Here is a 23,676-nt window from a genome sequence, read left to right as displayed (position 1 = left end):
TATTTCAATGGCAAGAACCTTCAACCTGCATCCAACACCAAGGGTAATACACGCCATTCCTGTCCAACTCCTAAGTGTGTGGACAGAACGCCTCTGATGACTCACCATTAAGCATGATATTGGCTGCTGGTTTGGACACAAAATCTTTATTACATTCCTATTCCCACCAGTACAGTAATGAGTATCAATTTTGTAAATCAAATACAGGATTTGTTGAGAAAATAATAAAGTCCTTCACTGACCTATTACTGAGATAACACAATTAACAGACTTCCTAATATTAAGTCATTCTCAAGCTACCTAAGTCAGAATAGTATATTAAATATATATACTGCCAGATCCTAAGTGTGTTTTATTTAGAACATTTCCATCTATCTTCCTAAGAGTCACCAATCTTTTTTTTTTTTTTTTTTTGAGATAAGGTCTTAGTGTCACCCAGGCTGGAGTGCAACAGCGGCAGATCCGGCAGATCCTACCTCACTACAACCTCAATCTCCTGGGCTCAAGTGATTTTCCCGCCTCAGTCTCCCTAGCAGCTGGGACTACAGGTATACACCACCATGCTTGGCTAATTTTTTTTTTTTTAAGAGATGGAGTCTTACTACGTTGTTGAGTTTGGTCTTGAACTCCTGGCCTCAAGCGATCTGCCCACCTCAGCCTCCCATAGTGCTGGAATTACAGTTCTCTTTCTGAGAGATGAATCCCTGTCAGGTTTTTCATGGGAAACTTGTTTTCCACAGATGTTTGGAGCAGCATTTACTGCACAAATTCCACGAAGGGGGAGAACTGTTGATGAAATATTCATATTCTTATTTCTGAACGATTGTTTTCCTGGAAAACTCTGCATTTTGTCGTAAGTATTCTAACTTATTATTATATAGTTTACATGATACCTGCTTATCTCTATGTATTACAAAGAATTTGTGGGATTTACTTAAGCTTCGGTTTTTTGTTTTTTAAATTGCTCAGACAGAAATGGAAAATGATGGCCTAGGGGCTGTATCCACTTAAGGATATGCTTTGTTCGGTCCACACCAAAAGTTTTTCTAAATCTGAATAAGCTGTCACATTTAAGCATCAAAATCTGGATTCGACTCTGTACTGACAGGAAGACATCTGAGGTGCAAACTTGCATCTAGCTTTAGCCACATCCCGTGTTCCATATACAGTAATACATAATGGTCAGCTTACGTGTCAAGTGCTTCTATGAACTTCACATGTCCTCCTCATTTAATCCACACAAGCATTCCAAGTGAAGCATGCTTCTATTACCATTTCACAAAGGAGAAAGCTGATGTGCAGAGAAGTTGTTGGCTCAAGAGTTCAAACGTATAAACACATAGCCTATCCATTTTCCTGTATTTGTAATTAGCTTTTCTTTCTTTTATTTATTTATTTATTTTTAAGATGGATTTTCGCTCTTGTTGCCCAGGCTGGAATGCAATGCCATGATCTTGGCTTACTGCAATCTCCATGTCCCAGGTTCAAGCGATTCTCCTGCCTCAGCCTCCTGAGCAGCTGGAATTACAAACATGCGCTACCACATCTGGCTAATTTTATATTTTTAGTAGAGATGGGGTTTCACCATGTTGATCAGGCTGGTCTTGAACCCCTGACCTCAAGTGATCTGCCTGCCTCAGCATCCCAAAGTGCTGGAATTACAGGAATGGGCCACTGAGGGTGACCTTGCTTTTATTTCTTGTTTCACCCAACTGGGAGGTTTTCTTTTTTTTTCCAATTAATTTTTACTAATTTAACATATGTATTATAACATAAGGCATATCATAATATATATATCGGCAGTACTATATCAGAAAACACAGTACTGTCTATATATGTTTATTAGGAGTATCTATATGTGGAGGGGGGGGGAGAGTATGTGTGAGAGTGTATGAAAATTTTTGAATCGTTTTCCTAATGCCCTAATTTGTTCCATTTAATTTCTACAAATATTTAATGGACATGGAGTAGGATCTATTAAATCAACATTACTAATCTCATTATAAACATCTTTCATATGCTTTTTTATTCTGCTTGATCAGCAAATAATGAACTAATCATTTTCAAACTGCTAGTTTCTATAGATTCAATTATCTTAGATTTCTATTGGTTTTTACATTATATTAATACTGTTAAGTTTTCAAATCAATATTCATATAAATGTTTGTGGGTCTCTCAGTTCTGCTGTAGGCTACACATGAACGGCAGCCAAAAAGGAAAAATCTTCTTTGTCCTCATGCTTTTTCCCTGAATTCTACATTTTTCATGTTAACGTTAACGCTTGCTTTGTGATTTCCTTTTATTTTATGCTGTCTTAATTTTAACCTTCCCAAATATTTCCATTCAGGATGCACCTCTCCTAGACAACTACACAGCAGAGAGTGTGCTTCAATGTATTCAATCTTGTCTCTTGGCAGGACAGTTGCCCTCATTACATTTCACTGTGACACAGAATACCCTTGGTTTTCTGGCACCATGTTCTTGCTGCTGTCTCCTCTGATATGCACCACACTTTCTTTCCCTTTTCTGCCCTTAGACAGCAGAAAGGTATACACACCCATATAGTTCTAAAGCTGTTTATGCTTTTTTTTTTAAAGCTCAACTTTGCTATTAGTTTCATTTTTACACTGAGAGAAAAATTCTTGTTTTATGCTAAGGTGAGAACCTCAATACTCAAGATAAAGGGACTGGCACATTACATTTTCTACACTCAACAGCAACACAATGGGACAGTCTTGGATTTCAGATGCTACTGCTCAGACAGCACGTTTCCCAAGAAATAATGAGTGCACTGGCTCCTAACCACATTCCCAACAGCAGAGTCTTGAATGTTTTTAAATGACCCGATTCCATTAACAGTCCTGTTACACTGCAACTGCTCTGTTCTTGGACTTATTACAGGTCCACAGTCTCTCAATCACAAATCTTGAAACCCAAAAAGCCCCAAACCCAATTTTTTCCCCCTAGACTTAATGCCAAAAATAGTTTAGCAACATAACTGAACTGAACCGATGTGAAGCTATTTACAGTCTTATTTGATCCCACTTAAGATATATTTGTGGAAAAGAACCAATGTAGTAACTAGTGGTATTAATACATAATATGTGTACCGTTATTATCTAAAATTTGAAATATCCTGAATTCAAAACACAGCATGGGTTAACATTCATAAATACTAGCACTGACCACGGAGACTCCAGTGTAACAATGCCCTAGTAGCAATAAGCCCACCTAGTGTCTGTATTGTTGAATTCTAAATCCTCCAACAAAAGAAACCAGGGCTCTTTGGAGGAGGAGTTGGTTCCAGGGCAAGGACAGGGATAATAAAAGAGCCTGGAAGGAAGGAAGTGCTCAAAACAAAAAGCCAGGATGGAGAATGGTGACGGGGCATAGGAATCCAACCAAAGGATTGGCTACAACTGGAACAACTGGAGCAACAAAATAAATTGTGATAATATTGATCATAATCCAATACTGACTATAGCCTAAAGAATCAATATCATTGAATCCATACTGCATAACTGAATGAATAAGTAAATGGGACAGAAGAGACAGCTTTTCCTTACAAAATTCTAATTAGTAAGTACACAAGAATAAGGGAAATGGAAAATCACCATTAGAACTTCACAGGCAAAAGCCCTGCTGAGTATTACACTAGAGGAAAGCTTAAAGAGAAATGGGGTACTTGCAGTGCAAGGCAAAAGATTAACCCTGTCCAAAGAGGCCTGGCCTCTGCCCCCGGCTCCTGAGAGATCTCTTGGCCCTTGGGATATCCTGCCTGGTAAGAGTGTCTAACTGGGTGTCCTGGGCCACTTCCACAGTCTGTGCTAACACAGTGCTGGCTCAGCCTCTGGAGGGCTAGAGTCTAAAGCCAGCCAATCTACACAGCTGAGACCCAATAAAACTCTAGACAGAGAGTCTCAGGTGGGCTTCCCTTGGGGGAAATGGTCTGTGTGTGCTGTCACATGCTGGGAGAAGTTGCACTGTTCACACCTCCACGGTAGGACACTTGAAGTGTCACGCTGGGAACTCTCATGAGCCCTCTCTAGGCCCCCTTTCCCCTGGCTGGCTTTAATCTGTGTCCTTCCACTGCAAATAAGCCTTAGCCATGAGGATAACAGCTATGAGCTCTGTGAGTCCTTCTAGAGAATTACCTAAGGGTGGTCTTGAGGACCCCCAAGCTTGCAGTTGGTATCAAAAGTGAAGGTGGTCTTAGGGACCCCCAAGCTCTGCACACAGTCTCAAAGCATCTACTGTAAGACAAATAGTTATTAATGACAAAGGGAAAAACAAGAAGTTGATGGTGAAGAAACCTAGCAGCTACCACCCCAACCAGTGATCCAGGTTAACACACCCACTGTGTAGACAGCATAGCCCAGAGCAGATGTGTGGGTGGGCACCTCACCCCCATCTCCAGCAACCCCAGCCCCAGTCTCATCTCCAGAAGGCATTAGGCAGGCCCACAGGGAGGACAGTCCAGAGCGATGGGCCCATCCTCTTTGAAAGCATCATCACAGGCAAGGGAGGGCCAAGGCCCTCACCCAAACCAGAGGAGATGGGGGCGGGAGGGGGGGGTGACAATTAAATGCACATAGGGCTTGGAACAGAGAAGAGCACTAAGGGAGCCTGGTCACATCTAGTGAAGCTATTTAGCTCCCAGGACTGCAGCCACAGGGGGATCTCAGCTGTGATAAATGCAGCATGAGTATGCAGGACGCTGCTTCGAGGGGAGGGAGGCAAAGGGGTCCTTGCCGGAGGATAAAAGGCCATGACAAGACACACAGAGGAGCGCCACACACGCATGTCTAAAACCACAGCAGACACATGGGCACAGGAAGACACAGGTGCCCTGCAGGTTTTGGAAAAGAGACGGTGGGCTTCTTCTACTGGTTGAGGCAACCGGAGGGGCTTTTCAAGGATGTGGGTGGCAGTGGCAGCAGCCTCACGCCCTCATGAGGACATTCTCCTGCTGCATTCACACACGGAGACCTAAGAGGTACCAGGTTTTCATTTCCCTTATAAGTCTATGAAGTATTTAAACCAATGAGTGCATGAAAATACTCTGACCATCACTGGAAGAAACTGACACAGATTCGAACATTGTGAACTGTACCTCAGGGTAAAAAATGAGAAGCTGCTCTTTATAGATGTGCCCCAGCTATAAGTAAGAAAGGATGAAAAGATTTAGAGTACCACCGTTTAGATTAACCCCTAAGGAATAAGTGGTGGATCCAGTCTCTGGGCACAATGGTTGCCAGCAGTACAGAAACAGCTTACCAGAGGGTGGGGGCCTCCTGCAAGAGTCCACCCCAACCTGCTGCAGAGTTTCACCAACCAACCAGATCTAACAACTAGATATAACTACTAATTTACAGGAAATTTAAAAAAAAAAGGAGGCACCTGTTAAAACAGTGATGTGATCATTAAAGTCTAGATTGGCACACTCGAAAGAACAACTGGCTTCTTCAACAAAATTCGGCAAGCGATAGTAGAGAAGCCTACAGCTGTCACACAGACTCAAGAGATGCTGTATCAACAAGTAGTGACATATGAATCCCACGTGGATTCTAATTCCAACAGACAGTTACACAAAACATTTGAGGCATCTGGGACAACTGAAAATTTGAAAATTTGCTAGATACTGACATTAAGAAAATACCATTAATTTTTAAACAAGCAATAATAGTATGTGTTAGCATATACTGTTTTTAATGTCCTTTTTTTTGAGATGGGAGTTTCGCTCTATCACCCAGGCTGGAGTGCAGTGGTGCAATCTTGGTTCACTGCAACCTCCGCCTTCCAGGTTCAAGCGATTCTCCTGCCTCAGCCTCTGAAGTAGCTAGGACTACAGGCATGCGCCACCACGCCTCGCTACTTTTGTGTGTTTTTAGTGGAAACAGGGTTTCACTATGTTGACCAAGCTGGTCTTTAACTCCTGACCTCAGGTGATCCACCCCCATTGGCCTCCCAAAATGCTAGGATTACAGGCGTGAGCCGCTGCGTGCAGCCAATGTCCTTACTTTTTAAAGATAATGCTGAAATATTTACAAAAACAGTAATGAAAACATCAAACCTCGTTTACAGATAGTACTCCAAAGCAATGCGATAAATAGGACATGTGTTATATACCTGAATGTTTGTCTCTTTTTCCTTCAAGTTCAAGATTATCTACCATGTTCAATAAAGGCATTTGGTTTCCTTCATGAACTTTACTTGGTATATGGTCAACTCTTCCTACAGATTTCACCACACTTCCTTCTATTATCTCTGCAAGTTCCATTCTGGTACTTCATGAACTGTGGAGGTATCATTTCCTAAGTCACAATCCACACTGACGCATAAAACATTATAGGGAAACACTGGCTTTAAGAAAACTGGTTAGCAGAAAATCGGCAATTGTCATTTATTTTAAATAAGAAGTCATGATACTATTAGGAATAGAGAGCAAGATATAAAATCGTATCGCCAACCTTTTCAGATAAATACAAAGGACAAATGAAATACACAAAAACAATACATTTTAAAAATCCACTGTTACTTTTTAGAAAAAGATTTACCAGTTTCCATTAAACACTACATCCCACGATTCCATTTTCAGGAGGGACAGATTCATGAAGCCATAGCTTACCAGCTCGTTTGGTCTTCAAAAATTCAAATAAATTGCTTACATTTTCAAATAAGATTTCAACATAACTCTGACAATGCCACAGGACATACAGTTTGGCTCCATGTACACGTACCCGGGGACAGTGGTGGTCCCCAGGTCTCCACCATGCCAAGTTCAGGCCCCACGGCCATTCTGCACCAGGCACGATCTCTGCGTTCCTGACACCTGGCCTGCTTTGCTTATTTACCTTAGCTTTCCAGATAACTGACACTTGTGTTTGAAACCTTAATTTCATAAAGCTTGTTTAGGCAAATAAAATACGTTCATACTAATGCTGGGAATTTTACTACTAATATTTTCCCTAAGTTCAAATAAAACTAAGGAGTTGATAAAAGGGTATTCTGAACAGAAAAGTAAAACCAAGGGCAGAGAAACACCCGCTGTGTGTTTCTTCTGCCCGTAACAGAGTGACAGAGAACCCTCAGGCCCTCACTCGTCCGGGCTGCAGCACACACGGCCTCACCTGCATTGCTCCCCGCTCCTCTCTGCTTTTTTTCCTTGGCTAGTTGAATGGCTCGGTAATCAGTTCTTGCTGAGCCCCCACTTTCCTGAGACCAAAGAAAAGCGTATCAGTCACTTATCTAGACATAAAGGAAGGGTAGCAAGGGAGCTAGAAAAGTGCCATAGTCTGCTTCTGGGACATATCCAAGCTCCCATAACCAGAGTTGCCAGCAAGGCACACAAAGAGCCAAACGCTATGTCCACTTACGGTGAGGGCTGAGCAAACCTGGAGCTGGAACAATGTATATGACTTTGTTATCCAGAGAAGCAAAGTTTATTCCTCCAAAGTCTAAAACACAGTAAAATGTTTTACACAGAAACTTATAAAATCAATTACATACTTCTGTTTCTGAAACAAGCACGGAGCCTTGCATGGGTGACCTGGGATCGCCTTACCACGGCACTCCGCGACACTTTTCTCGCTGCCACAGGCGTGCACGGCAGGCCCAGGGCAGGTCCCACCTTAGAGACCCACTGCAGAGGCCGCTCTGGCGGCAGGGGCTACTCTAAAGGTCTGATGGTACTGATTTCAGGAACTTTCCTGAGGGAGGCAGACAGTACTCAGAGGACTTCAGCTGTTTTAAGTCTGTGAATGTTTCCTAAGAAAGACAGTTTAACACTTATCACTACGAAGAGAAAAAGAGCAGCCCTCAAAGCTCGTAGCATACCTGGGACCCATTCACCACACACCATTTGTACTCAGAGAAGCGAGGTAGCCCGTCACACAGCTAGCAAGAAAATGAACACGGGGTTAGGACCGAGGTCTTGCCGGCCTCTCCACCTCCACCCACAGCTACGGCTGCACCAGAGAACTTCTGTTTCCCAAGGCACACAGTCCTTGTACCCCAGGGACTGACTACCCAACTGTCTCTGACCTGAGGCCACCTCCCATCCCTGCCCAGTCACCTGTCCACTTAGCAACTGCTATGGCTGCCTAAGTAAACGCTGGCAAGCATGGCTCTGCCACCAACAAGAAGACACCAGAAATGCAGACAGAGATTGTCCTCCTCTCCGACTGAAAGAAATGAAAGCTGGCTCCATGCAACCTCAGCTACTATGTGTCTTCAAACTCATCCTACTTTAAAAGATTTAACATTTTTTAAAAGTTGTGGCAAAATTTAAGATATAACATTCTGAACAATATAAATGTCACCATCAAATTTAGCCTGTACCACAAAAAAGCCCTATTTGACCATTCCCATCTGAGACAGGAAAGTCAGACTATCTCAAGAATCTTTAAAATTAAATTAAATTATATTAAATGTATAATTGATATAAAGTATATTAACTGTCCAGCCTCAAAATTGGAGAAGTACTCTTATAATCCTTCAAGAACTAAGGCTCATAAACCCCTCCCTTTTTTCTCTTTTCTTAATTCTCATTTTAAAAGAGTTTGGTATGGTTTTAAAGTTTCCATTGAACCTCTGAAGGTGGCTTATGTCTCAACTCCTCTTCTAAGACTGATCATGAGCTGAGAAGCATAGAGGCAAAGCATCTCAACATTACAAAACCCCCAATCTTCAAGGAAAGGAGCATATTACCATGGAGCCACAGGACTCCAAAGGACCTCAGAAAGCATTTAGCCAAACCCCCTTATGCAGGAAATAAATGAGAATTTAAGGCTCAGATGGGTTAAAGTGATTTGTCAAGGTCATAAGAACTTGTCAGTTCCAGACTTGTAGTCCAGGGCTGCGTCCTTTTGTAAACCAGAAACGTCTGCATAGAAAAGATTAATCCAGAATATCCTCAAGACTGAGTATGAGAGAAGTGACCTGTATGGTGGTAACTGAACAGAGTGCTTCATACCAAATAGAGGTTGCTGGTGCCTGCACTGAGCTCTGTGTCCTGAGCACCATGCTGCTCTGCTGGGCTGGACAACATGGGACGGGGCAGCCCATGGCTTCCTTCCTGCTGCCCAACTGTCTTGGGGTGACGAGGCGAGTCTGGCTCCACCTTGATGGGAGCCAGCAGTTCCGGGACACTGGCATTTTCTCGGGGGGTACTTGAAGAGGTCGGTGTGGTGCTATGTACTGATAAGTTACTACTGGAGGTCAAAGCCAGTGGGTCTTCACTCAAGTTCTTCATGGGCAGAGCCACCAGACAGCCTAACGCTCCTGCACTCACAGTCTGCACATCATCCACATTGAAGCTGCTCTGCTGCAGAACCGAGGCTGCTGTCCCAATAACCAGAGGGCTGTCCAGGCTTGGGGGAATATCGCTGTGGGCCACCAGGACCAGGGGTTCCATCGGCCCTAGGGAGCTATTATTAGCAGGGAGGTTCCCTCCCAGAGAGGAGCTCACAGAAGTGACATCAATAGTCAGGATTCCGGAGTTCAGAGCCTCGTCTGACCCACCTGCAGAACCGCTAGCATTGGCAGGTGTGTCAGAGAAGAGCGCAGCAAGATCCATGTTAGTGAGCTCGCTTTGGCCTGGGCTGCTGAGTTCATTGCTGGGAGTAAGAGAACTTGGAGCTTCTAGCTGAGGTAAGAGATCTGAAAAAAGAAGGAATACACTCTGGTTACTTTACGACCTCGAAGACTGAGTACTTTTATTTATATCCATGATGTTACCAAGTGATGTCCCGAGGAAGCACTGACTGTCTTCTTCCCACACCCTGAAGCTTGGTTATCACTACAGAGTCCCACGGCCGGTCACTTGGGGCAACCGACACGCACCCTAGGAAGGGACAGGAAGGGATGCTGGCTGATGTCCGACACTTTACGTACGTGTCTCAGATCCTCAGGGGGACAGGCTTTCTCCATGGGAAACAACTGGAGAGAGATTAAATAACATCTCCTAAGGTCAGGCCAACTGCTAACAGCAAGAAGCAAGGTAAGATTTGCATCCACGTCTTACTGGCTTCAAAGCCTGTGCCCTCTCCCCTCCCAGTGCAATGGGAGCTGCCCGAGATGACTGAACCTTTCACGGCACATCTTCCTCAGCTGCCAGTTACTAGCTGGCCTGTGCTCTGAGAATATTTTTGGAATTAGCTTGTCAGCTCATGTTTGCCAAACTCTGTGCTCCACAACCAGTTGCCACCCCAAGACCAACTCGAGCTATATAGGGGTGAACAAAGGAAATTTATATAGGGGTGAACAAAGACAATTTTGGCTGCTTGGCAAAGCCTAGACAGACCCGAAGTTCCAGGTCTAGGCAATGCATAGAACTCAGACATCAGGACCTCCAGGCAAGCTTGGGGCCCCCTAGACAGAGCTTTTCCTCCTGAGTTTTCCCTCCCAGAGCCTCCTCCACCACTGCATCTCCAGCCTGGCATTTCCCCATCAGGACTGCATGCCTCCTGAGGGTGGAGAGCCCGTCTGACCACCTCTGTCCCTTCAGCCCCCAGCGCAATGCCCAGCCCTGATGCAGCATGTAATGATTATAACAGGCCCTTCTTCATCTGGAGTCTTAATTTTTCGTCATAACACACTTTATTTGATTGCTATTCAACTAAGTAATTTAAATAATCGGCATACCTTTGGGAGAATAATGACTTCCAAACAATTTCAATGCATAGGCAAGTTTAAGGTTTGTGTACAAGTACGTGCCAATCACACCAAATCACAGGATGCTTCAAGCATCAAGCAAACAGTAAAATGAGAGCATAATGAATTTGGGCAAAAGAGCCAAATAAGGACTTGGTGTCATCCTTTCCTAAGGACTGTCCTGGCAGCTTCCTGACTGCCAGTGCCTGGCCCAGAGGAAAAGCTGCTCTCAGTTCTCTGGTCCTATTTCTCCCACACTAGCTGTTCCTGACCCCAAACTCATACCTGCAGGCTGTGAACACTGGTCGGAGTGTGTATTATATTTTATAATGCAAATCTACAAAAGAAATCTATTCTCAACAAAAAGAAAATCAAATTCAGGATGTATCCTCTTTGTCATATTACTGTAAAGCTTAAAAAAAGCATCAATATAGTATCACTTCTTCAATAAATATCCCTTAGTACCAATGAAGCATTTTGAAAGAAAATGGTAGTGATCCCTTGGCGAAATTTAAAATGGAAAACTATGTTAGTTTTTCAAAACTTTCTAAAAATTCCCTTGACTCTCTTGAGGACTCAGCTCCCTGTGAAGAGATCATGAATAATCTCAGTGCAAATGATACCCATTTATTAATAAATTTCCTATTTAGCACTTTACTAATTCTATAAACATTTACTACTACAGACCAGACCTGTACAAGGGCCAGATATTAACACAATCACTAAATAAACATTAGTTAGCAGAGCATCTAACAAAACAGTCATGATCACCACAGTTCAAAGCCCAGCCCCAGCCCTTCCTGCAGGTGTGAACCTGGCAAGTCCTTTCTATCTTGGTTTAATCAGAGACAAAGCAGTGAGGAGCCCACTCCCAGAACCACCGTTATGGGGACTGAAACAACCCATCAAGGGCATGACGTAATCCCACAGTAACTGGGCGTTCTCGAGTGCCTGTTTTTCACTAGGCGAAATGGTGACACATGGTCTTCTACCCCTGATAGCTGGCAGGGGAATGACACATAAATAAGTCATTACTGCCCGAGAAATTCAAGCCTGGGATACACAGGCTGCTACAGAAGAGGGACTCACATCCTACCAGAGTTTAAGGAAGCACATCTGGTATAACCTTGGATCTCTGCCGACTTCTGAATTGGCCAGGTCAAGAAAAGGGAGGCGTGCCACGAGAGGGAACAGCCAAACAGGGGAGAGGGCTGAGTAACATTGTCTCACAGAGCACTGAGAAAAAGGGGGCCCGGTCATAAGGACTTCTGTGAGCAAAGGTGATACCTGCCAACATGAATCAGGTAGCAGATACATTCCCTGTCCTCAAGACACTGCTGAAGCCAGAAGGGCAATTTCTTTAAATACAAAGCGGAATGGCGGCTGCTGTAAACTGTGAAAGATCAGCGTTCTAGATCCCAAGGAGGGGCTTCATGACCACTTCTAAACAGGATCACAAGAAAACAAAGGTCACAAACCTGCCTTGAGCCCAATCCCTCATCAAGCTCTGTGTGAGGCACTGAGGCCTGTCCCCTGCCACGGTGGCAGCTGGGGGACACAGATGCACCACAGGCCAGTGCTCTGCTGTGGTGCTGTTGGTTACATAGGCGATGTGAGGAGGACCCAGTTGGTGACACACACAGCCTCCACGGACTGAGCAGCAGAAGTAACTCTACAGCTAGCTAGGATGTCATCAGCTAGCTAGTGACCACCACACCATGCCCTAGAGAGCAGGACACATCAACATGCTCCCTGGAGGGGCTGCCACCACAGCTGCCAGGCACTTCTACACCCTGGACTGTGGAGAAGGCCTAGTGGGGTAGGTTTTCAAGTCCCATGCCACAAAGATGCCCAATAACCAGGCAGTCACACGCTCAGCATTCACCTCACAGGTCGCCAGGCCACCATCACCTTCCTCTCTAACCCTGCCCTCTCCAGCCCTTGCTCCTCCCAGTCCATTTCTGAAACACAACTCTGCTCTGGTCTTTGTTAGTTGGAGAGAGAAGAGCTGAGGCAGACAGAAATGCAGGAGGGACAGGGTCAGAATTAAGGACAAAAGTCCTACTGGGAGACACAGACTTAGGGGACATATGCTAGGGAAAGTCAATGAAGTGAAACATCCTTCCAGGAGAGCACTTCAAAGACATGGGAGAGGCCCGACACAGTGGCTCATGCCTGTAATCCCAGCACTTCAAGAGGCTAAGGTGGGCAGATGGCTTGAGCCCAGCAGTTCAAAACCTGGGCAACATAGTGAAACTCTGTCTCTATAAAAAACAAAAAAATGCAAAAATTAGCTGGCCGTGGTGGTGCATGCCTATGGGCTCATCTACTCCGGAGACTGAGGTGGGAAGACCACTTAAGCAGCAACTGAGGCTGCAGTGAGCCATAATGATGCCACTGCACTCCAGTCTGAGTGACAGAGGGGGGTCGTCTCAAAAAACAAGACATGGGAGAGATTAGAGGGTCAAAGGCAAGAAAGTGGCAGAGAGAGTACAAAAGAGGCCACTTGGCTTGGCAGCCATGCCCACAACCCCACTGCCCGACGCCTTCCAAGAGGTGAAGAAAGAATGAATGGCACTGGCACTACTGCCGTTTCCCACTGGCAAACAGCTCCCCACAGGGGCCATGGAAAGTGCAGACCTTGGCGCCGGCTGTGCTGTCGGACCATATGCGCCTTCATGCTGTGCTTGGAGGTGAAGAGTCTGTTGCAGGTAGAGACTGGGCAACGGCTTTTCGGAGCACCCACGTCCTGCACGTGTTTCTTAGAGTGAATGTACAGACTGCTACGAGCGGAGAACCTCGCGCAACACCCTGGAACAAAAAGAGTGGTGAGCGTGAAACCTGAGGATCACCAAGGAACCAGGAACAAGTGACACTTCCTCATCAGATCAGAACCACCAGACCTGCACTTCGCACCCTGGCCACCGGCAAGGACAGAGACCAAGTACCTCTGGGATTAGCATCATGAGCAATTGAAGTCATATGCAAACAGTTTTCAAAAAGTAAGAGATACAGTTAAATCCACAGGGAGGTTTGAAGTCCTACCTCAGCTATGTCTAAGCAACCTCTGTGCCTATTTCTTCACCCACTACATGGGGATGTTGGGAAGATTAAGTCAAATTAAGTATTAATTGCTTAAGCTTCAGTTGCAAAAAAAAAATCACTCTAATCATCTTGATTAAGCTATTACCATAAAAAAGAAAGACATTTAGATCTGGAAACTATCTCAACAGATCACCAAAGCCAGTCCTTTCATTTTCTCACTGAGACACTGATGCCCACGGAGACTGAGTGTCCTGGAGCCCAGAGCTGGCATCTCCTTGCTTACATACCCAACCTGCTTATGTCTCTGAAATGCACACAGGCATCAGAGGAAAAACAAGATACATTCAAAGTTATAGTCATCTCCCTCTATGCCCTGGTTTTCCACTACGCTGGAACTCTGCTCCACATGGGCATAGGGAGGAGACGTGGAGCTCTTAGTGGCCAGAGGCCTGTGACCCGGTGGGGCAAATATAACACCCAGTTGCTGCGATAAAGGGCAGAACGAAGTCAGGGCCACCACCGAAGCTTGCGAGCAGCAGAGGACACTGCACACCTCCAGAGAAGGTAAAAAAGTAGTCTCCAGAGTATGTGGCATTTGAGGTAACTGAGCCACCCCGCAGTAGAGCAGAGGGCGCTCCCGTCACAGGAGCTACCCAGCCAAGGCATGGGGACATGAAGGGCAATAGTGCAGGTGCCCCAGCCTGGGTTCCAGTTCAGCCTCTTACCGGCAGTGTGGCCTTAGACAAGTTATTTATCCTTTTGCAGGTCTCCTTTTTCTGTTCTGTGAAATGGGAATGACACCTACCTCACAGGGGCCGAGGGCCCAATAAAGCCATACCTGCCTACAGATCCTCTGCATGTGCCTAAGCAAGTGAAGCGAGCAACGACGCACTTGAAGAACTTTCTCAGGATGGTGAGGTGGTACTGTTGGAGCCCAGAGGATAGAGGAGGGATATTTTAAGGAAAGAGGCTATGAAGATAGGATACAGCCAGATGAGTAAGGGCCTTGGCTGCCTCTGAATGTGGTCTTGAAATATATTTTTCATTTTCTAAAACAGCTGCAAACTCGTTTCCAGGTCAGGCTCATTAAAGACCATCTGGGAAACACAGCAGATGTTCCGACAGCCCAGGCTTGTGCAAGTGCACCGTTTCCTATGCATGCCCTGCTCACCACGGCACACAGGGTACCCTGGCACGCCCTTTCCCAGCTGGGTTTCCTGATCTCTAGAGACAGGTCACAGAGCAAAGGCTCTGAGCACATCTAGGTTCTATTGCCTTCCCGACGGCAGGGCCATGCTACAACAGGATCCTTGCACACTCTTGCCAGCACCGCATTTCCACTTTTTAAAATATTTGCTAATTCCAAAGGCAAAAAGAAATATATTTCATTTTAGTTTGCAGTATTTCCTGTGACAACCAGGAGTGTGATCATTTCTCCACATGTACTAACTGCTGGCTTTTCCAAATTCTGCCCGTATATTGAGATCTGTATTCATTCTTTATAAATCTAAGCTGCATCCTGGGACAGGCAAAAGCAGCCATCGCTGACAGACCTGTCTGCAAAGCTGCATTCAGAGGACAGCCAGGCACCCAGATGGACAGCCAGGTGAGCATGAGGCTCAGCAACACACGAGACACAGTCCCCAGCACACACGCCCCTGAGACTGCCACAGTGCCACCCAGCGCCTGCCCTCAGACACACTCCCGTCTGCGACCCTGTCCTCACCTCCTCCTGTTACTGTACAAAAGGTAAGTTTGCCTTTTACTTTTTATCATAGAACAGTTCAAACATGCACAAAAGTGGAAAAAATGGTGTCATCAGCCCCAACTATTGCTCAACCCCAAGAATGATCAACTCTCAGTCCAGCTGAGAAGAGGTTCTAGGCTCCTCCCACCAGCTCCAACTCCATCTCCATGTACGGCTCACATACCACATGAGTGCCCCCTTTCTCTCCTAGCACAACGCCTAGACTTGCTATAAGAAACAGAGCTCTACAGAAACAAATGCCCCGTCCTCCTCAGCCAACTCCCACCTTTCCCCTTTCCCACTCACCTCTAGCAGAAGTGTCAGCACAGACCATCCCTGTCTCCCACTAAGGCCACCTCCCAGAGCACCAGAGCAGGACTCTGCCTGAGTGACCCCACAGAATCTCATCCATGAACACACCAAGACGACCCCACAAGTGGCACTGAGGCATGTTTTCCCTTGTCCTGGCTCACCCTAGCACTCCAGATGACCCCCACTTCCACACATCCCCTCTCACCTCAGCACCATCCCCTCTGAGCTCTTACTGGCCCTGCCAGTACCCATCCCAGCCACTCCACCAGAATCTGGGGCAGCCCCAGGGCCCTGTCCTAGGTCCTTTTTGAGAAAATCTAATAGCAATCATAACAACGACAGTAACTGACATATATACTGATATTTTCCATATGCTCTAAACAGCAATCAAACCAGCCCCCAGAACAACCCTGGAAGGTTACAAGGAATAGGCATAGAGAGCTTCAGGTACTTGTCCAGGCTCCTAGAGCTACTTATGTGGCAAACTTGGGACTCGAATCCAGGTAGTCTGACTCCAGAATTCAGACTTTTGATCGACTATATTACTGTCTCTCCTCCACGTGTACTCTTCCTTGAGAATTTAATCCACTTTTATGGCTTAAACAATAACTCAGGTACATCTGCTTCATTCTCTGCCTAGCCTGCTCTCCCAGCATTGGCAGCACATCCCCTGCCCTCTGTTCATGAGATGCACAAAGGTCCCGAAAACACAACACATCCAAATCAAACTCTGCTTCCTCCAAATCCGCTGAGACACTGACCCCAACTAAAATCCAAATCCATCACCACATACCGTGACTTCTAACTCCTACCTCTGCCGTCTATGCCCTTTCTCTTTTCCTGGTTAATGCCCCCATCCAAGCCCATCCCACTTCCCCACATCCGTCTGCTTTCAGCCCTGAAGCCAGAATGAGCCACAACTCAAATATCATCACATCACACGTTCACTCAAGCACTCAAGTCTGCCGCTCCTGACCCTAAGAGGCTCTCCCAGGTTGGTCTGCCTCCAACACCCACAGGATGTGTCTGGTGTTCTTCCCCCTTCGTCAGCTGACTATGAGGCCGTTCTCACCCCAAAGAGCAGTCTAGGGGAACCCTCTGTGCCCCTGCAGCACCCTACGTGTTACCTGTTTCCCTGTTTGCACCAGCTGACACTCTGACAGAAGGAGAAGCTGTGTCTCAGTTACACCACTTGTATATATTTTCATTTTGTTCTAAGAGCTGATCTCAGCTTTAAATGGGTCTTTATTATTCTCTCTTCCAGATAAAGAAACCAAGGCCCAGAGAAGCAGCTTGCCTGAGGTTACCACTTTAGGGAGCGGTGGAGCCAGACTTTAAATCCATGACCACCCGACTTGCCCTGGCTCACTGCCTCCCAGTGCACCTGCAGCACTCAAGTAGGGCCAGCATGCACAGGTCACGCAGCTGATTTCTGGCAAATGAACTGAGCCTTCAGTGTTTTAAAGGAAAAAGCCTTTCTAATACCCCTTTTAAAAAATCAGATTGGGCGTGGTGGCTCATACCTGTAATCTCAGCAATTTGGGAGGCTAAAGCGGGTAGATCACTTGAGGTCAGGAGTTTGAAACCAGCCTGGTCAACATGGAGAAACCCCCGTCTCTTACTAAGAACATAAACATTACCCAAGTGTGATGGTAGGCGCCTGTAATCCCAGCTACTCAGGAGGCTGAGGCATGAGAATTACTTAAACCTGTGAGGTGGTGCTTGCAGTGAGCCAAGATTGTGCCACTGCACTCCAGCCTGGGTGACAGAGCAAGATTCTGTCTCAAAAAAAAAAAAAAAAAAAAAAAGATTAGTGTAGCTTTACTGCTGTCTAATCACAAAATGATTGGAGCCACAATTCAAACATGATCTCAAAAGTACCTACCATTTACTGAGTCCGAGCTCCATGCCAGATGCATAAACAAGCATTTTCTGCATTTCACCTAATCCTCACAACCACCAAATTAAACAGTTAACCTAACTAGAGCCACAGATCTAGTCAAACCACATCTGATTCTCAAGTCACTGCTCCCAAGCAGCTAACACCTTTGAATAATGGAAACTTAACATAAATGCTGGAATGGTACTTAGTTTACTGCTCTAAGCAGTGTTTTAAAACCTACCTTCCACTGGACACTCGAATGGCTTTGTGCCTAGATGGGTTATGCTGTGGCCTTTCAGATGCTCTGCTCTCGTGAATGATTTTCCACAGCCTTCGACAGGGCACGTAAACCTCCGGTCATCATCATGTTTCCTGCCAGACAGAAAAACAAAGGCGCTGTGATTCTTCAAACAAGTCATGGTGATTCTTTGTTTAAAATTCTACAAAATATACCAAAATATAAATTTGAATTTATAAAAATGATCAGTACATTTCAGAAAATCTTAATTCTGTCTTTAATCCATGTGAGCAGATTTGCAATTTAGCTACCCCACAGTTAAAAATTCTACTTTAGGCTGGGCGCAGTGGCTTACACCTGTAATCCCAGCACTTTGTGAGGCTTAGGCAGGCAGATCACAAGGTCAGGAGAGCAAGACCATTTTGGCCAACATGGTGAAACCCTGTCTCTACTAAAATACAAAAAATTAGCTGCATGTGGTGGCAGAAATCCCTTCTCTACCAAAAAAAAAAAAAATTAGCCACACATGGTGGCATGCACCTGTAGTCGCAGCTACTTAAGAGGCTGAGGCAGGGGAATCGCTTGAAGCCAGGAAGTGGAAGTTGCAGTGAGCTGAGATTGTGTCAGTGCTCTCCAGCCTGGCAACAGAGTAAGACTTTATCACACACACACACACACACAAATTCTACTTTAATGACTAAGCGGACCCCAGAGTCACACATCAAACAATTAATGCTACTTCAATCTAAGAACAGTGGAGTCTCAAATGTATTGATGAAGGTATTTAACTGTTTAGAAATCCCCATGATCAACAAGTTTTCCAGTGATAGAGGGCCGTGAGAAATGTGCAGAGCACCAGCTGCAATGCTAAAAGGACTCTCTTAAGCCAATTTGTAAAGGCTGCGTCTTTTCCTAAGTGACATTTTTATATTAAATCCTCAGAGTCCAGCTGTGTGTAAGCACAGAAAAACCACCAAATCTCTCCGAGTCTCACTGTAAAACAGGGAGAATAAGAACATCAGCTTCAGAGTTATCGTGAAGATAGAAGACCCATGTAAAATGATGAGTGTCACCTGGACACAGTCTCCAGGGTTGTCATTATACCAAGAAAACTTGTAATTACATGAAGAAAGCTTATTCTACAATGTTTAAAAAGTTTTAAAAACTGGAACTACTTTTTTAAAAGAACAGAGTATACAATCAAGAGTATGTATATTTTTTTTAAAGTATACATAGAAAAAACTGTCTTCAGGTGATGAGATTCTGAGTAATTTTCTTTCTATAGTTTTCTGAATTTTCCAAATTAACACTGAGCTCCTAATTTTCTTTTTTTAAACTTAAAAAAAAGTCTACAGATATTTCATTCATCAGTTTCTGCTGCTGACAAACCACTCATTTTCAAAGCTGATAATGCAAACCCACATGTAAGGATTACCTTCTGTGCCTCAGAAGTTTGGACATGCTGGTGAAGGTCCAGCCACAACTGTCAGAGTCACAAACAAATGGTCTTTCACCTTATAAAAGAAAAAATTACACAGCATAAAATTTACAATTCCAACAGCTACAATGAAGACAAATCTTGGATCTGAATGCTGCACGTTCCCTAGCGCATTACCTGTATGGCTCCGCAGGTGAATTTTCAGCCGACAGGCTTTATCATACTGCTTGCTGCACCCAGGAAAGGAGCAGGAAAAGAGCTCCTGTTCCCTGAAGTGGGCTCGGTTATGGGAAAACAGGGCACTCACTGTGATGAATGTCTTCTCACAGCCTGAACAAAAAAAACACAAACCCTGGCAAAGCGTGGCAAAAATTATATGACACAGCTAATGCTAGTCACACCCACCAGACACGGTTAGCACTGAAGCAGACAAGGAAAAACATGGCTCAGAAGCACTCTCTAAAAAGGGATAACCATTAATGCTTGGCTTTGTGATCACCACAGGAAGGCAGCTAACGGCAGCCAATAGGCACATGCTGGCCACCTGTTGCGACATGACTTGGAGATGAAGCAACTAATCAAGAGAAAGTCCTCCGTTCACAGCCATCTACTGGCTGGCTCTAGAGCACTGATCCTGTACACAGTCAGTGTACCTTCCAGGAACTCAAATGTCAATGCTGAGACCCAAGAACCCCAAGAAGGGAACCAAATACTAAGGAACAAGTTTTGCATGGTAGGGTTGATCTTTGAAAAGTTACAAACCACTCTACTAGCTAGGATTTTTCACCCCCTGGGGATGATGTTCCATCCTCTACATATCCAAATTTCCTCCCTGACACCCTCCAACTGCCAGCCCCATCCCTTGCTATTTGGCTTCTTTTTCCTTTTGCCATTTCCTTAGGATTCCCTGCTTTGTAATCTTCACCTCCATTCTAATCCCCAGCCAAGCCTCAGCAACTCCACAGCAATGCTGCTCTTCTGACAGAAACATTCAGGGCTCCAACAGGGTGGATAATAGGAGGCTACAGGATGTTTAACAGGGGTTTTCGCTGCAGCTCTTCTCAGAGCCTTTAATGAGATACCATCATGCCTGTGAACTTCCACACAGATGTACACAGCATAACACTGCCCAAAAGTGTCAGCCCAAGGAACCCTACTTTCCCCAGCAACATCTAACCAGGAAATGCTGATCTTTGGCCTCCATCTGGTCCAAAAATAATCCCAGGGTATTTTGGGCTTTGGTGTGTTCACACGCTTGGTCATGTAAATCTCAACACAGACACTCTTGCCTTGGCAAGAACACCCTGCACTCCCATGGATAATTATACCCTTTGGTTCTCCCTCTGCAATCTCACCTGCTAGAACTTCTCACCACTCCTACTCCCTGGCTCAGGCCCTCAGCGATCTCAGGTCTGGGCCCTATGATGATACTTCACTGGTCCGGCTCCTGCTTCTAACCATTTAATCTCATCTCACACAGAAGTCTCAAGCCTGGGCCAACACAAAACCCTCAGTGGATCTAATGCCTGGAAGCAGGCAGGATCCCTGACCTTCCTAGTGTCATACACAGAATGATACTCTTTCAGCAGGGAAATAGTCACCATCAGATTCCCAATAGTGTATGACTGAAAAAGGCTCTGAGCCAGTAGCCTAAAGCCACCTTCTCTCTGAAAAGGGATGCGCAAGACAGTCTACAGGCATATGCGAGGGAAAAAATAACAAACCCCATTCATAATTTTCATCTCACCCTTTCAAAATTCCTGCTTGAGGACATTATTAGGAGACCTATATGCATTTACACATTAGGGGCATGCTAGGCACACATTCCAGTTTCTGTTTGAATGACTGGTCCTTCTTCCTGGACCCTCACCACAGCCCAGGGATTCCACCTGGGCTCTGCCAATCAGCCCACCCCATTCCCTGCCTTCCCAAGCAGGAATCCTCTCTGGTCCTCCTGGAGGAACCCTATCCCTGAGAGAGCAGGGAAAGCTGCCCATCATGGTGAAGAGCTCACTGTGTTGGAGTCCTACATTCCCTACAACTGCAGATCAACAGAGTGGAGAAAGAACCGGCAGCGGACTTTATTCGCGATGCTCGGCCCCAGTCTCTTCATCTGTAAAATGAGGAGTTTTTAACCTTCGTAGACGGCTAATTTTTAAAACTTCACAGAACTGTGAGGTTCAACGGAAACTTTAAGTATGAAAGGCACACAAGCCAGGATGTGCGCACACCTGTGGCTATCCCCCCAGCGTGTTAAGATCCTGAATCCGGCCACAGTCATCTCTGCTCCTCCAGCATGGTGTGTGCACCCCGTAAATAAACGAGACTAAGGAAAATAATTATGCACCCGGCTCATAGCTCCGTGACACTCTGTGGAGATGCGCTACCACTTTCATCAAGCGCAATCAGGTTAAGGAGATCTGCTGCCGCCACCTTTGGGAAGCGCAGCTGTGGTAATCTGCGCTACCGGCCGTCGAAATCCCTGCAGCAAGGCAGGGCCAAGATCTCAAATGGAATGACATGGAAGGAGCTAGAACACAAACCCCGAAGAGCCTGCGTCCCCGGCTTGCTAAGATCTGGCAGGCCCCTCTGGGGGGAGGACGTGGCACCCCGGCCTGCCTGCAGCACCACGCAGCCCACCCGCCCCCGAGCGCGCGGTTACCGGGAAAGTCACACTTGTACGGGCGCTCAGGCTCGAAGTGGCTGCGCTGGTGGGAGCTGAGCTTGGCCTGCGTGTGGAAGCGCTCGGAGCACACCTCGCACTTGAAAAGGCTCTCCTGCTCGTGGCCCTTCATGTGCGCCTTGAGGTTGTAGACCGTAGTGAACTTCTTGCCGCAGCCGCCCACCGGGCAGCCAAAGGGGCGCAGCTTGTCGTGCGACTGCAAGTGCCGCTTGAGCTTGTAGGACGTCGTGAAGGCCCAGCCGCAGCCCTCCAGCGGGCACTTAAAGGGCCGCCGGCCCTGGCCGCCGCCGTGCGTCAGCAGGTGCACCTTGAGCTGGTGCTTCTTGGCGAAAGCCAGCGTGCACTGCGACTCGGGGCAGCGGTAGCGAGGCGCGCTAGGGCCGGAGGCCGGGGGCGCGCGGCGGGGCGCGGAGGGGCCTGCGGCCGCGGGACCTGACGGCGCAGTCAGCGCGAGGACGCCGCGGTCGAGGCGCACCAGCAGGTCCTGACTACGGATGGTGACGGCGCCTGCTGGGACTGCGACGGGGCCGGGGGCGGCGGCCGGGCCACTGGGGCCTTGCTCGGGGCGACTCACGGAGTCGGCTCGGGAGCTAGGCTCGGCCTCCTGTGATCCGACTGCCTCCGCGGCGGCGCCTTGCGGCACTTCCAGCAGCACCACGAACGAGTCACCGTCGCTGTCGTCCTCGGCGGGCGGCGGGCTCTGCCCGCAGGCCTCCCGGGGCCGCGCCCCGGGCCCGCCATCTTCGGGGCCCCGCACCAGTAGCAGGCGGCGGTGCGCGGGGCTGGGGCCCAGCGACGCTGGGGCCCGGCGGAGCCGCCCGAAGCTGCCGCCATGTTGTCCTCCGCGCACGGTCGGGGCGGGGAGCAGCGCCGGGAGGTCCATCTTGAGCCCAGCGACGGCGTCGGAGCCCTTTCGGACGCAGCACAGCCCGCCCCGCCCAGGTGTGCGCGCGCCACTGTGCGCCGCCCTGGGAGGCGATCCGCGCCGAGGCCCGGCGCAGAGTCCAGCTCGGAACCGCGCGTGCGCGGGCGCCGCGGGGCAGTGCGCGAGGCCTGCTGGGCCGGCGTGACGTAGGCGGGACTGAGGGGGGCGGGGGCGGGGCGCCGGGACGGGGACTGAGCGCCGGGACCGACCGGGCGTGGAGCGGGGCGCGGGACTGACGGGAGGCGCTAGGGTCCGAACGCTGAGCGCTTTCCTCTCGTTCCATCTTGGGTGGAAGACGAGGCTCGTCTGACTTCGAATCTTATTAGTATTTCAGACACTAACAGCATTGACCGCGTCCCGGGGCAGTGCCTGTCTGAGCTGACTGAGAGTGCGCATTCACCCTAGGGGTGAGGAAACAGGCACGGAGAGCTGGAGTCACACAGCAGGCAGCCGGCATATTCAGGGTTCGACCCGTCCAACAGGCTGGACGCCTTCCCCCAGCTCACTGAAGTGCAAGCCCGCCCGCCGCCGATGGCCTACAGACCTCGTTTGCATCGGCCCAAGTCCTTGCTTGGCACACGGGGCCTCCCTGATAGGACCCCTGCCTATATTTACAACTAAACTTGACACAACCTCACTCTGCAACAGCTGAGTTACTTACTGTTCCTGTTCCTCGCCCTCCCCCACCACACCGTGCATCTCCACATTCAATCTGGACTCCTCTACTTCACCCTCACCACCACTCAGATCCAA

At 47.3% G+C, this 23,676-nt stretch overlaps 1 protein-coding gene across 10 annotated transcripts in view; it reads right to left on the bottom strand.

The window, feature by feature from the left end:
• ZXDC (ZXD family zinc finger C) overlaps nt 1-23,007 on the bottom strand; it is a 38,286-nt gene extending 15,279 nt beyond the window's left edge. For 2 of the 10 annotated variants that reach the window (XM_035273925.3, XM_035273928.3), the window contains exons 1-8: nt 21,978-23,007; nt 19,493-19,645; nt 19,313-19,391; nt 17,881-18,011; nt 13,294-13,464; nt 8,975-9,660; nt 7,837-7,896; nt 7,131-7,215 (exon numbers count right to left, since the gene is read on the bottom strand). In XM_035273925.3, the coding sequence (XP_035129816.1) occupies nt 7,131-7,215; nt 7,837-7,896; nt 8,975-9,660; nt 13,294-13,464; nt 17,881-18,011; nt 19,313-19,391; nt 19,493-19,645; nt 21,978-22,881 (2,269 nt within the window). In that variant the 5' untranslated portion in view covers nt 22,882-23,007. Of the gene's footprint in view, nt 1-7,130; nt 7,216-7,679; nt 7,897-8,974; nt 9,661-13,293; nt 13,465-17,880; nt 18,012-19,312; nt 19,392-19,492; nt 19,646-21,977 lie in introns of those variants that run through there. The other 8 variants (XM_035273926.3, XM_035273930.3, XM_078351872.1 and 5 more) reach the window with 6 other exon arrangements.
• Between the last annotated feature and the right edge of the window lie 669 nt (nt 23,008-23,676).

The sequence above is a fragment of the Callithrix jacchus genome, chromosome 15 (assembly GCF_049354715.1).
Source record: "Callithrix jacchus isolate 240 chromosome 15, calJac240_pri, whole genome shotgun sequence".
Lineage (NCBI taxonomy): Eukaryota > Metazoa > Chordata > Mammalia > Primates > Cebidae > Callithrix > Callithrix jacchus.
This window is presented reverse-complemented; position numbering and strand designations above follow the sequence as displayed.